The following is a 13,038-nucleotide window of genomic DNA, read 5'->3' on the forward strand; positions in this document are numbered from 1 at the left end:
TGTTAAGTGCCAATGTAGATCCCTTCTTGCCGGTGTGAGGGTCAAGCAGCGTCCAGCTCAGCACAGCCATGTCCCTGATTACCTGCTATCGACACGGTGTCATGCCTGCTGAGCACGTTGCCCACTGGGTCCTCACAGCGCCCCATTTTACAGAGGAGCAAGCTGAGGCAGTGAGAGGTTAAGGACCTTCTTCAAGGTACTGTTAGTAAATTGGGTGGTAGTAAGAACTCGCTCACAGCTGCAACAGTTCCAATAACATGAAACAGGCTACTTGCACATGTATGTATGTTGTATGTATTATACCCTGTATTCTTACACTAAGCCAGAGAAAAGATACTAAGAAAACCCTGAGAACATTTACAGTTATTTCGGATATTTCGGACTTGGATGGGCCTCCTGTGAACTGTCCCAATAGTGGCACTTTTTGCGGGCGAGTGCCACTGTCCTTTCCTTTACAGGACTGGGTGTGTCCTGCAAGGCAGAGCAAGAATCGTGGTGCAGAGGTGTGCTGGGAAGCGGGTCTTGCCAGACTGGGCAGCCCGCATGCGGCCACGGGGCGGGGCCGTGTGTGGTTGGGCGGGGCCTCGGAGCGCAGAGCCCTTAAAAGCGGTGGGGCCAGGATAGCCAGGCACCGACGACTATGGCGCATCCTAACGTTCGTCAGACGCTGGGCCTGGCCCTGCTGGCGTTCTGCCTCCTGGCGCTTCCCCACGACACCCGGGCCAGGCGCAGGGAGGACTTCGTCGGAGGACGGAGGGACCTGGAGCCCAACGATCCACAGGTGCAGAAGGCGGCGCAGGCGGCTGTGGCCAGCTACAACATGGGCAGCAACAGCCTCTACTACTTCCGAGACACGCGCATCCTCAAGGCGCAGAGCCAGGTGAGGCTGGGCCCACGGGACAGGGGTCGGTGGGACTGTGGCAAGGAAGGCTCCAGATTAGGGGAGTCACAGAGCAATCAGGATACTTTAACACAACATTTTAAAAAGTGATTTTATTTTTAGAGAAAGGGGAGGAGGGAGAGAAGCATCGATGTGCAAGAGATACATTGATTGGTTGCTTCTCCCCCTCCCCCCTCCCACCACCCCCAGCTAGGGACCTGTCCCCTAACCCAGGCATGTGCCCTGACCAGAATCCAACCCGTGACCTTTGGGTTCGTAGGCCAGTGCTCAATACACTGAGCCACACCAGCCAGAGCAAACACAACATATTTTTTAAATAAAATAAAATGGATAAATAAAATTTAAAAATTGAATTCACACCAAAAATTCACAATGAGCAAAATACCTACATTTCAAATAAACAGGATTCAACCCTGACCTTATACAGCTGTTTCCCCAGCCTCACACTAGTCCCTGCCCTGCCCAGTTGATGGGGAGGGGAGAGAGGGGAGGCCAATGGCTTCAGGATGGCACGTGCACTTGGGTCAGCCTCCTTCCTGGCCTGGACCCTGCCCCAATTCCCAGGGACCCCTGCCCGGATGGGCCTGTCCCATGTCTGAAGCCCAGGGCCAGTGTGCTGGGTGTGCCCTGGGGAGGGGGAAGGGGGTTGGGAGACTGGAGAAGGGTGAGGGGTCTGGGTCAGGGGTACTATCCCAGCACGTCTGACCTGCCTCTGCCCTCCTCCGTCCCAGCTGGTGGCCGGCATTAAATACTACCTGACCGTGGAGATGGGGAGCACAGCCTGCCAGAAGGGCGCAGTGATGGGAGACAGCATGGACCTCACCACTTGCCCGCTGGCCGCAGGGGCACAGGAGGAGGTAACATCCCCGCACACCGGGCCCTCAGGTTGGCCAGCTTGAACTGGTCTGGCCAGCCAGGTGGAGGCCAGACGGAGCCTCTCCCAGCGTACTGGGTGACTCAGCCCTGGGTCGGGGCGGCCCCGTGGGGAGAGGAAACTGGGGCTTCCCCAGGGAGTGAGCGAGCTGACCAGAAAGACCAGGGATCTGTCTCTGCCGTTCGACTTGCCCCTTGAGCCAGTGATGGCCCCTCATCGTAGGCCTGAGCTGACTGTTGGGAGGAGGCAGGCCTGGACCCAGGCTCACCCCGCCTTCTCTTTCCACGCTCTGCCTGCAGAAGCTGCGCTGTGACTTCGAGATCCTGGTGGTTCCCTGGGAGAACACCTCCAAACTTCTAAAGCATCACTGTGTGCCCGTGTAGTCGACCCTGCAGCCGACCCCTGAGGCCATGGGTGTGGGAGGGAGCGGGACCATTGGTGGAGGGCACTTCCGGTCAGTGGGCCGTATCTGTTTCAATAAATTGCCAGCACTGCTTCTTGCAGCCATCTCTTCAGAGTGCTTCACTCCTTCCTTTCTCGTGCCCACCCCTCCCACTCCTGGCAGCTCCCCTCCGACCCCCAGCCCAGCTGAGCTGAGGGGTACAGGGTTCAGCCCCGAATCTGGAGTCCTTCAAGCACCGCAGGATCATAGACGTAGAGGAACAATGCTCCAGATCCTCAATATTTTCAGAGTTAAGGGGTGGGAAACAGTCAGGAGAGGGGTGGTGCCCCATTGGAGAGGAAAAGGTAGGAGTGGGTGAATTCTCTGGGGAGCACCCGTGCACTCCTCCCTCTCAGCCCCCTCGACAACTCAGGTGGCATGAGAGGGAGCGGGGGTGGGGCAGGCGGGGAGGCCAGCCAGCAGGGCCCGGGGACTCTGAGCTCTCAGCCTGTGAGACTCCTCTACCCACATGTGGCCCAGAGATGGCAGAGCCCCTGCAGGCCAACACCAGGAGGGCTGAGACAGTGACTCTCAAGGACACGCTGTGGGCCACACACCAGAGCGGCTCTCCAGTGCTTTGCCCTGGGCAGGATCCCTGGAAGGGGCTGGGCCAGGAGCTTCTAGGGGCTGAGGTCAGACCTGCTGCCCACAGGAGTAGTAAGGGGCAGGCGCGATTTAAGGAAAACAGGGTGGCAACATTGTTTGCACACCTGACACACAGCCAGAACTCCTTAACACACCAGACACACACATGCAGAGAAACCTAGAACATACACTCGGATGCTCCCAGACACCGTGCACATATCCAGAAAAACAAATCCAACCTAGTAACCCAGAAGCACAGACACAAACCCGCAGAAGCACCCGCACCCAGAAACCACCTGGGATACATACTCAATTCCCAAACACAACGCCAGAGACCCACACGCTCCACCCAGGGCTGTCCGACACCCATACCAGGGATGGGAGGGGCAGTGACTGGATCCCTCGGGAGCACTAGGTGTGGGTGCCGTCAGGCCCAGGCAGGCAGAATGCGGTGGCCGTGGAGAGCACCTTCACCCCTGCCCACCAGCTCCTGACAGGCCCTGCCCTCTGCCTTAAAGGCCCCCTGCCTTAGAGGTGGGGACCGGGAGGTGTGAAGTAGATGTGACTTCTACATGGAAGACTGATGAGCCGGCTTTGACCAGAGTTTGGGCTGCAGGAGAAACTGCCAATCCCACTCTGCTCAAGCCTGTCGCATGCTGCAGCTCAGACGGACCAGGGGCTTGTGTCGGGGCTGCTGCTTGGGAGGGCTCCCGCGTGTCCCCAAGCAGGAGCTTCCAGCATGGGGCTGGCACAGGGAGGTGGCAGGACATGTTTATTGAATGAGTGTGTGAGGTGGCGGAGTGAGGCGAGGCCTGGAGACATCTGCCAGATGGCCTCTCCACCAGGTGGCCCAAACCCCAGATGGCGTGTCCTCTGTACAGCCATCCCTGGGTCCTGGGCCCTAGGCCAGCCAGCGCCCACGCCAGGCCAGAGAGAGGGGGAGGTGCTGCTCCTGTTCTGGGGCCTGGAGCCTTCGCCACTATCCTGTCCAGCTGAGAGGTACAGGGGTGGTTGGCAAAACTGTTTGCCCCACCCTGGAGTCCCACTCCTGACACCCTCCAGCCTATGCTGCACGATGACTTCACGCTACCAGAGGGGAGGTGGGTGCTGTAGGTAGTGGGAGACCCTCCTCTGGATGGAGCCCTCGGAGCCAGGGCTGGGTATGCGCTTGACTTGGTGCTAGGTCTCCGGGCCCCAGCACAGGCCCAGGCACCTGGGGACTTCTGGGCTCATGGCATCCCTCTGGTTTGTACTGAGCTCTAAGGCCCCATTTCTGGATTCTACGGGTCTCCTACATCCTGAAATAGGGGGCCTATTCCAGCTGGTTCTTTCTCTCCTGACTCCTGGGCCAGAGACAGCTTCCTCCCTGAAGCAGGATGACTGCCCACTCTCCCTCTGGTGCTGAGCCGACCTGCTTTCCAGCTCACCCCTGTGGGCCAGGCTAGGGCGAGGGCCCTGGCGGGGCTGGGGTGGGGGGCATGGGCAGCACCTGTCCCGTGCAACACTCACACGCGCACATGTGCATGCACACAAGTCCTCCTGCCTGTGCCCAGCCCAGCCAGTGAAGACACGGGGCCAGCTGGGCTTTCAACACTCTGTTGGGGCCCAGCCCTGCAGCCTTGACAAACATTCCAGCGTGTCTGGGGACTTGCCCCAACTGCCCCAGTGGGCAGCGTGCCAGGGGCCAAAGTCTGTACCCTCTGTCTCCATCCAGGGATCACTTTCTGAAGTCTTCTTCTCCAGCCTGCGGGGCGGGATGGGAGGGTGGCTGAGCCGCCAGCCTCTGCCTTCTCAAATGTCCATGGGACTGTGACTCAGGGCCACTCTGGGCATGGGCCTGGCCTCCCCCTGCCTGGCCTCCTGGGGCCTCCCCTTCCCCGGCCCTCCCTTCCGGTCCTGCCTGGTTCACCTCAAATGCGGTGTCCACAATCTCATCAATGACGGATGCCTGGGAGCGAAACTTCTGTTGGTAATGCTCCACACCAGCAGCCAGCTGCAGGAAGTGGAACAGGAGCTCCCGCTGCCTGTGGGGAGGGGGCGGAGGCGAGCCCTGGCTGACCCGCCTGGCTGGGCCTGCAAGGCCTCAGAGGCCCCAGATGGTTCTTCTTGCCTGTCTCCCCCACCCCCACCCATACACTCACATCACCCTTGACCTCCATTTCCAGGCCTGACCACAACTTTTCTGAGTGTGGCCTTGCCCCTCCTAACCCCCCCACCCGCCCCATCTGCCTGTACCACAGGGGGTATTAATTGTGCGTCCTCCCAACCCTTCATCCCTCCACCCTTCTGCCATCTGCCTGCCCCTCCCACTACCCCATCCCTCCCCGTGCACCCATTCACCCCCAATTCATCCACTCGCCCATCTGATCACCCCACCTTTTCACTCACTCACATGTCCCTCCATCCACCCTGCTCTTCCCTGGACCCCCACCCCACCCCTTCGCCATGCTGTGCAGTCAGTCATCCACCTAACCCCCACCCACTCACCGGCTCTACTACCCACTCACTAATGCATTTGCCGCCTGCCTGTCCTGCCGACCCATCCATCAGATAACACTGAAACCGACCTACGCTGCAAGGTGCTTGGAGAACACGAACATAGACAAGAAACAGCCCCTGCCCTCAAGAAGTGCAGTCTGCACAGAGCCCGAAAAGCAAATTAAGTGTGTTTACACTATGATACATGCAAACACAGGATCAGGACGGGCTCCCGGAGCAAGTACTGCTTGGATGAACTGGAAGACGTGAACATTTGTGAGGGGAAAGATGTGAGCTGAGGCAGGGGCCCCAGTTCCCTATTCCAGAACCACGGGGCACGTCCTGGGGGGCTGGGGCAGGCCTGGGGGGCGGGTTTCAGGGAAGGGCTGGATGGAGGTGGAGACATCCAGGCAAGGTCAGAGCAAGACGCCTGGTCCTTATCCTCGGGGAGGCAGGGGTCCTTGTAGGGTTTTCAACTCAGGAGGAGAGAAAAGTAAAAAATGTTCTTTAATAAAGACCACTCGAAATAAATAAAAAGGAAAAATTATTTAAACAAACAAACACAACGCAACGCAGAGTGCTCTTGGTGGAGGTGGACTAATGGGGAAGGATTTGAGGGCCCAAGAGGAGGATGGCAGAGGCCCCGAGGGCCCAAACGAGGCTGATGGCCGGAGAGCTTGGAGCATGGAGGGTAGACAGTGGGGCCGGAGGTGGAGCGAGCAGGATCAGAACTCAGCTCTCCCAACGCTTGGCCACTTGAGCCTGGTATTGGCAAGCCGAGAACATTCCAGGGAGAGAGGACAGTGTGGGCAAAGGCCCAGAGGTGGAGAACTACATGCTCCGCTTGTAAACACTGGGCGAAGTGAGGGTGTGAGGGAGAGGCAGTGGCTGCAGTCACGTGAGCAAGGCGGGCAAAGGCTTGATCATAGGGGCCCCTTGGGGCTTGGGCTCTGTTGGTGGGGGACGGGTGCATGGTGGGTGCAGGAGTCAGGCGACCCTGTCCACTGCTTTGGAGCCCGTCTGGACGAGGTAAAGGGAGGCCCAGTTTTCAGAGACAGGGCTCTCTGGGAGCCAGGCAGCGGGAGCCTGTGCCAAGGTGCCCCCAACCCGGAGCACAACCCTGAGACCCTAGCTGTCCTGGCCCAGCCAACCACTCAAGTCTGTGGAAATGGGCTATGGCCCATCCGCCTCGACCCAAGCCGTCCCCTGACCCGCCTGCCTCACCTCTGCACTCTGCAGAAGGCCAGCACAGCCTCAGGGCGGGACCCAAACGGGCAGGCGCTCATCTGCGTCCTCTTTGTGCCCGGGAATCCTCGCAGGGCCCGGCCAAGAGCAGGCCCGGATGCTCCTCCAGTAGGAAGATGAGCAGAATCACTGCTCCCAGGGCCTCTCTGTGGCCTCTGCTCGTGGGCTCTGGGCTCAGCAGGGCTCTCACGGCCCTCTCAGTGCTGCTGGGGGGACACACTCGGTGGCACAGGACAACTCCTGGTGGCAGAAGCCACTCGTGTTCTGCACATCTGACCCGCAGGCTTTGCATAAACCTCAGCGCTCCACCCCCTGCCAGACCAGCTGCCAGGCCCCCAGAACTCTCCCCTCACACCCAAGGCCCCCCCGCCCGGAGGGTCCCCTTACTTCTCAGTCATGGTTCCAAATTTCTTCTCAAGGAGGCGCTTCTGTTTGGCGTCTTCACTCATCACCTCTTCAGGCTCTGGGTGTGGAGAGAGAGCGGGGAGGTCAAGGAGGTGCCTGGACTGAGGGCGGAAACCCCACGTGCCACGGAGCTGTTCAAACGGGGGCTGACACGTTGTTGCCCAGGATTCCCTCAAAGAGCTTGCTTCTCCGGGCACAGTGTGCGTGGCAGTTCTATGGGTTCAGCTCAGGCCTGGCCCATCAGAACGGCCTGTCCTTTGGCTGTAGTGATTGGTTCAGAAATACGCAGGTGATCAGCTGGAGCAAAAGAGCAATTTGAGCCAGTGAATTTTTCCCTGAAGCTATTCTGCACTGAGTGTCTGTCCCTGATCGAGGGGCAGGTGGGGGGCAGGGCACGGGGGGGGGGGGGCAGGTGACCCCTAGGACCTCCGCTCCTCGGGTGTTAATGGTCGTAAGAGTGGGGGCCTGGAGCCCAGATTCTGAAGTTCTGAAGATTTTTTTAGAGACTATTTATTTACTTTTAGAGAGATGGGGAAGGGTGGGAGAGAGGGAGGGAAACATCAGTGTGTGAGAGATACGTCCATTGGTTGCCTCTCACGCACCCACTGACACCTGGCCCGCAACCCAGGCACGTGCCCTGACTGGAAATCGAACTGGTGACCTTTCGGTTCACAGTCTGCCGCTCAGTCCACTGAGCCACAGCAGCCAGGGCTCTGGAGATCTTTCAGCAGGAAGCAGAATAATGGGCTCAAAATCAGTTCACACAGAAAGTCACTCGTGTAAGTATGAACATGCACGGGAAACTTCATTTCTGTGCGCTGCTCTGGATGAGTGTGTATCTGACCTCGACCAAACCCTCAGACAGCTGAAGGCGTCTCTCGTGAAACCGCTGCTGTAAACTTAAGTTATTAACAGAAACGAATGTTTCGTAAATCATAATCTGGCTAATTAGTCATTTCGCCAATGGGTCTTTCAAGAATGGACTCTCCAGTTAATTGGCTTTTGGAAGATCGCCTTCGTCTCTTTGCACCGAAGCTGTAAGCTCTGAAAGCTCATGGGGGAGGCAGCCAATCAATGTTTCTCTCTTACAGCAATGTTTGTTTCTCTCCCTCCCTTCCCCCCTCTCTCAAAATATAAAAATGAGAAAGAAAGACATCGTTCTCTTGAGCCTCAAGATCCTAAAACTCTAAAGCTGAGCCTGGAATCCTGTGCCCCAGCGTGGAAGGTGGGGAGGGCCGATACCTGCTGTGCTGAGCTCCGTCAGCGATTCATACAGCAACGTCTCTTGGATCTTGGCGGCCCGCTGGGAAGAAGAGCCCTCGGTCCTGTCAGTCCCATGCCTGCCCCGCCCCCCGCCCCCGCCCCCAGCAGCTGCCTGCCCGCCCACCAGCCTCTGCACACCTCCCTCCTGCTTCCCTGATTGGTCGCCTGGCCCCACCCGCTCGGTACCTCCTGCTTCACTTTCTCCAGGCCCCTGAGCAGTGCCATCTGGAAGTTGTCCACCAGGACGGCGATCACGAGGCTGGAGGTGGGGGAACGATGGGGTGCTCTCAAAGGCGAGGCTGGAGGAGAGGCCAGCACCCTTCTCTGGGTTCATCCTGGCCCGACCAGGGTGAGAGGGCTGGGAGGGGCTGCTCCCGGGGTTGGGGGGGGAGGGGAGGGGAGCTGGGAGCGGAGCAGGGCAGCGTCCTTACTTGAGGAAGATGAAGTACTGGATGATGATGTAAATCATGAGGATGGGGATGATGTGCCAGGCCCCTGGGAGTGGGGGAGGGGGTTGGAGCTGTGAGTTTCCTGCAGGCCCTCACCACGCCGCTGCCAGCAAGCATCAGAAGTCCCACTTTGGGGATGGGGGAACCAGCCCTCAAGGTCTGCCCACCCGGCCAGCCTCCTTTCCTGCACCCAGCCCGGGGCCTGCCCCACCCTGGGCCCGGCTGTCCAGGTAGATTTGGGACCAGTCGTCCAGAGTGAGCAAGGTGAAGAGGGTGAAGATGGTGGTGAGGATGTTCTGGAAACGCTTGGGGTCAGATTGGCGGAACATCGCCCGGAGCACCACAGAGAAGAGGACTGGCTGTTAGGGCCAAACCAGGCTCGTAGGGCCTATTCTGCCCTGTTCTCCTGCCCCGAGTCCCTGCACCGCCCCGCCTCCCACCACAGCCTGGCAGGCTCCCTCCCCAGCCCTGGCAGCACAGGATACAGAGGCAGGTAAACATGAGGACTAGGATGGCGGCGATGGATGGCAAAGACCGCGCCAGGGTCCCAGTCACTTCCTGGAGGCTGGTCAGGAAGCTGTGGGCAGAGGTTGACAGGGAGGCAGTCAGTGGCCGTCGGGATCTGTGCCCGGGAGCCAGAGCTGGTGCTGAACCCAACGGGTCCCTGATGGGCTAATGACTTGGAAGAGTCCCGGCCCCGCTCTGGAAGATGAAGAGGATGACCCGACAGGAGGCCTATCAGAAATGGACTGGAGTCTGCAGCCCCCTCCCCGCTCCCGGCAACAGGTCCAGGCCCGCGGCCCCTTTTCCTTCGGAGTCCCCACGCCAGCGTGGGCAGCTGTGGCCCAGCTGACCTGAGCCTCCGAAGGACCCGAACGGCCCTCAGGGCGCGCAGGCTCTTGAAGACCTTGAAGATCCGGAAGACGCTTTGGTTGTAGATGGTGCGCTTGAAGGAGCGGGAGTTGAACTGCATGAGTGAGAAGTCCAGCACGGCCATGACCATGATGACGAAGTCTGAGGGCACAGGGCGCCTGAGTGCCACCCACAGCGCCCCCAACGCCCGCACCCTGCTCCCATCCCCTTTCCCCCTAGTCTCCCTCAGGCAGCTCAGTGGCTCACACACATACACACACACACACACACACACACGCCCCATCCCCACACACCTAGGTTGTTCCAGACGTCATAAAAATAGTCGAGGCCCATAGCAATGATCTTGAGCACAGCTTCCACCACGTAGATGGAGAGGAAAATGGAGTCAAAGGCCATAAAGTACCACTCTGCAGGGACAACAGGGGCTTGCTCAGGTCATCCCTGGCAGCCCTGGCCCCTCTCCCCTCCTCCCCATGGGAACCGCACACACAGCCATTTGGGGGAGAGCCTCGGTCTGCTCAGATAGCTGTGTGTCTAACTGCTCTGTGCCTCAGTTTTCTCGCCTGTACACGGTGACAGTAGCAGCCAGCCTAATAAGAGTTTTCACGAGTTTCCCCTTATAAATGCTTATAAGGGAGCCTGCACCTGGGAGCATGCAAGAAATATCAGCCACTTGTCTTCTCCTCCTTCTCTCCTTAGCGTATGCCCTGTGCTTCACCCTGCTGCCCGGGTTTGAGGGGTCGCCTTCTCCGGTTTTCCGCTCTCACCGCTCCAGGGTCTACTCAGAATCTCCTGGCTCCCCGGAGCCTGCCTGGGTTCCCCCCACCTCTCCGTGCGCAGCGGCATCCTGAGAGCGGGCGCGCCACCTCGTGGCTGTGGCCGCAAACAGCACACCCTGCAGCTCAGCGGGCCTTTCTGACTCCAGCTGCCAGGCGGACCTCAGCTATCTCTCCGCGCTTGCCTCTTCTCTAACAATGTCGTCCTCCCCCCGGGGGTGAGATTCAGTTAAGGCCAGTGATCCGAATCACTCGGCACTGAGGCCGCTTGGAAGCCTGAGTCAACATCAATAGCCTCCTCCTCCATGTGCATGGACCCCTGGCTCTTACCGCCCCGGATCTCAACTTCAGCGAAGGTCTGGGCCACCAGCATGATGGTGTTGAGGCAGACGACGAGGAAGATGAAGGCGTCGAAGACCAGGGAGTCAGTCAGGCTCCTGAGCATTTTCCGCAGGCCTTGAAAGAGGTCGCTGAACTTTTCCCACAACCAATTGTGCAGCTTCTTGTGAGCCCGCTGGACCCTGCCAGCTGTAAGGGAACCAGAAGGTCAAGTGCATGGGGGAGCAGTGCCTGGGCCCCCCTAGCCTCCTCTCAGGCTGTGCTGCTTTTCATCTTCATGCCTGCCTACTCCCTTGCCATTCCCTCACCGAGGGGCCTCTGTGTTGGCCCTGGATTGGTACCGGGGCCACAGGCCCGACTCCTTCCCTGGTAGATGAACCCCAGCCTGTTGGGGATTCGGGATCTGCTTGAGCACATCTTGAGAGCGCATGCTCCTACACCTCCATGCTTTTCTTTACTCACATAGCAACTTCTGTGTGGAAAACCCAGTCCTCCGCACGGCCCCATCCTCTGGGTAAACTCTCCCCTTCCCTTTAATTTTCTGCCGAAATATCTTCCTTTGGCTGCTTTCCCTACCCCCCTGCCCCCCAATCTGTTAGACATTCACCCACCTCTGCTTGTCTGTGTGGCTTTGCCATGTTTATTGAACTACTAGAGGCCAAGGTTGGGGAGTTGTGCGTTAATAGCCAAGGTCCCTCCCTGCCCTCAAACAAGGCCCTCATTCAGGCACTGCTCCCTGGTGTCTGTCCTTAAGAAGCTCATAGTTTAGGGTGGGAAATGCGGAAAAACAGAATCCACAAATGTCTGACATGGAGGGTAGGTCTCCATCCTGGGGTGGTCTGGGATTAGTTGGCTAAACGACCACCTCTGGCCTTGAAGCCCCTTGGGGGCTGTTCTTCCCTGTGCTGCCAAGGTCCAGGTAGGCCAGGTACTCATATTAGGTACAAGGGAATGTTCAAGAAGTGAACATGTGAATGAATAAAGCAGTGACTGAATGAACAAACAGTCGATGTCTGGAAGAGGTGCCCACTCCTAGGCATGAGCTACTGGTTGATGAAGTCAGGTGAGTGGACAGCCGATCAGACACACCTGCAGGGAGTCAAGCCTCCCTCGGCGCAAGGTCAGTGCAGGGCCTGAGCCAGGTCTGGAGTCTGGGTCTGGCGGTGGGAATTGGAGGGGAGGACGAAGACTCACGTTTGCGCTTCTGAAATTGCTCATCTTCAGCCCAGCTTCCAGAGGTTTTAGAGACGGAACCCTGAGGATGGACTTTGCCGGAGCCCCTGGCGGCACGTGGGTGCACTGCACGGTGGGGTCGAGCCAAGCTCTGTGCTCGCACCTGGCCGGGTGGGAGGGCTGCCAAGGGAGAGTGGGCGGGGCCGACCCTGACCGCGCTGCGGGACCTGTGCCGGCCAAAGCCCCGGGCACCGGCGTGGTGGTACTCCTCGAAGTGCTCACTGTGGGCCCCGTCGTGGCCCCCGGCGCCGTGCTGGTGCTCTCTGTGGCGCTGCTCGCCGTGGTGGCCGCGGCGGTGCTCGCTGGAGTAGTGAGGTATGGCTTGGTGGGAGGACCCCCCAGAGGCAGGGTGGGGAGGGGTCTCTCCATGGAGAAGAGGCCTTCGGTGGTGGCCGGGCCCCCTGGGGGGGCGGGACTCACTGTGGCGGTAGGGTCTACTGTTGAGCCTCCCGCTACTCTGCTGGCGCTCCTCATCAAGGAAGTCCTCGGCATAGGAATGCTGGGAGGGGACAGTGTCACGGGAAGCAGACAGGGCAGGGGGCGTGGAGCGGTGGGCTCCGCCGTGACGCAGGGAGTGGTGGTGGCGGTGGCGGTGGGAATGGCGGGAGGAGGTACGGTTAGGGGAGTCTTGGAGTTCACTGTGGTGGTGAGATCCACCATGGCGATGGGGCACGTCGGTGTGATAGGACACACCATGGTGACGGGACTTGTGATGGCGGGGGGCTGCATCAAGATCGGGCCTGTGGTGCGGGGGTGGTGCGCTGGCGTCAGAGGACGTGTCCAAGTCGCTGGCGTCTGCCTCGTTTGGAGCCCTTTCAGTCGCTGAAGGTTGATGCATGATGACGATGGGAAGCCTGAACTAGAAGAGCTCAAGACAGAAGCTCAGCAGGCCCCTGGCAGGGTGGCCCTTCTCACCGAAGCCGTGGCAGCGGGCCTTCTAGGAAGGCCGGGCTCTTCTCAGGGAACTCCCCGCTCTATGATGTCACTGACAGACCCCACCCCCAGGCCTCCTTCGCGCATGCCTCCCTCAGGGCTGCAGCTCAGAGTCAAAGATCATTGAGACTAACTCCTTCACTGTACACTTGGGAAACTGAGGTCAAGGAAAGAGAAGGGAATGGCCCAAAGTGACCCATCAGGTCAGTGGCAAAGCTTGACAAACTGCACAGAAATCTACT

General features: G+C 59.2%; 2 protein-coding genes across 2 annotated transcripts; one reads left to right on the forward strand and one right to left on the reverse strand.

Annotated features, from left to right (window-relative positions):
• Positions 1 to 595: 595 nt before the first annotated feature.
• CST6 (cystatin E/M) lies at positions 596 to 2,279 on the forward strand. Its single transcript, XM_037053255.1, has 3 exons — positions 596 to 880; positions 1,633 to 1,758; positions 2,075 to 2,279. The coding sequence occupies exons 1-3, from the start codon at positions 641 to 643 to the stop codon at positions 2,156 to 2,158; spliced, it is 450 nt and encodes a 149-aa protein (XP_036909150.1). The 5' UTR covers positions 596 to 640; the 3' UTR covers positions 2,159 to 2,279.
• Positions 2,280 to 4,373: 2,094 nt separating this feature from the next.
• On the reverse strand, positions 4,374 to 12,701 carry CATSPER1 (cation channel sperm associated 1). Its single transcript, XM_037053250.1, has 12 exons — positions 11,825 to 12,701; positions 10,622 to 10,819; positions 9,809 to 9,922; positions 9,497 to 9,656; positions 9,128 to 9,219; positions 8,854 to 8,997; positions 8,625 to 8,688; positions 8,380 to 8,452; positions 8,173 to 8,233; positions 6,913 to 6,988; positions 4,712 to 4,826; positions 4,374 to 4,546 (listed from the first exon to the last, which is right to left on the reverse strand). The coding sequence occupies exons 1-12, from the start codon at positions 12,699 to 12,701 to the stop codon at positions 4,520 to 4,522; spliced, it is 2,001 nt and encodes a 666-aa protein (XP_036909145.1). The 3' UTR covers positions 4,374 to 4,519.
• Positions 12,702 to 13,038: the final 337 nt, after the last annotated feature.

Source organism: Sturnira hondurensis, unplaced genomic scaffold (assembly GCF_014824575.4).
Source record: "Sturnira hondurensis isolate 20B ecotype Veracruz unplaced genomic scaffold, ASM1482457v3 Scaffold0007797, whole genome shotgun sequence".
NCBI classification, from domain to species: Eukaryota; Metazoa; Chordata; class Mammalia; order Chiroptera; family Phyllostomidae; genus Sturnira; species Sturnira hondurensis.

What these genes read in the sequence shown, in the direction of transcription:
- CST6 (XM_037053255.1), top strand. Translation starts at nt 641, where the DNA reads ATGGCGCATCCTAACGTTCGTCAGACGCTGGGCCTGGCCCTGCTGGCG. An exon ending in TCCTCAAGGCGCAGAGCCAG is followed by an intron (nt 881 to 1,632) that starts GTGAGGCTGGGC and finishes CCTCCGTCCCAG; the next exon opens with CTGGTGGCCGGCATTAAATA. An exon ending in CCGCAGGGGCACAGGAGGAG is followed by an intron (nt 1,759 to 2,074) that starts GTAACATCCCCG and finishes CTCTGCCTGCAG; the next exon opens with AAGCTGCGCTGTGACTTCGA.
- CATSPER1 (XM_037053250.1), bottom strand. Translation starts at nt 12,701, where the DNA reads ATGCATCAACCTTCAGCGACTGAAAGGGCTCCAAACGAGGCAGACGCC. An exon ending in CGGGTCCTTCGGAGGCTCAG is followed by an intron (nt 9,220 to 9,496) that starts GTCAGCTGGGCC and finishes CTCTGCCCACAG; the next exon opens with CTTCCTGACCAGCCTCCAGG. An exon ending in CCTCATGTTTACCTGCCTCT is followed by an intron (nt 8,998 to 9,127) that starts GTATCCTGTGCT and finishes CCTAACAGCCAG; the next exon opens with TCCTCTTCTCTGTGGTGCTC.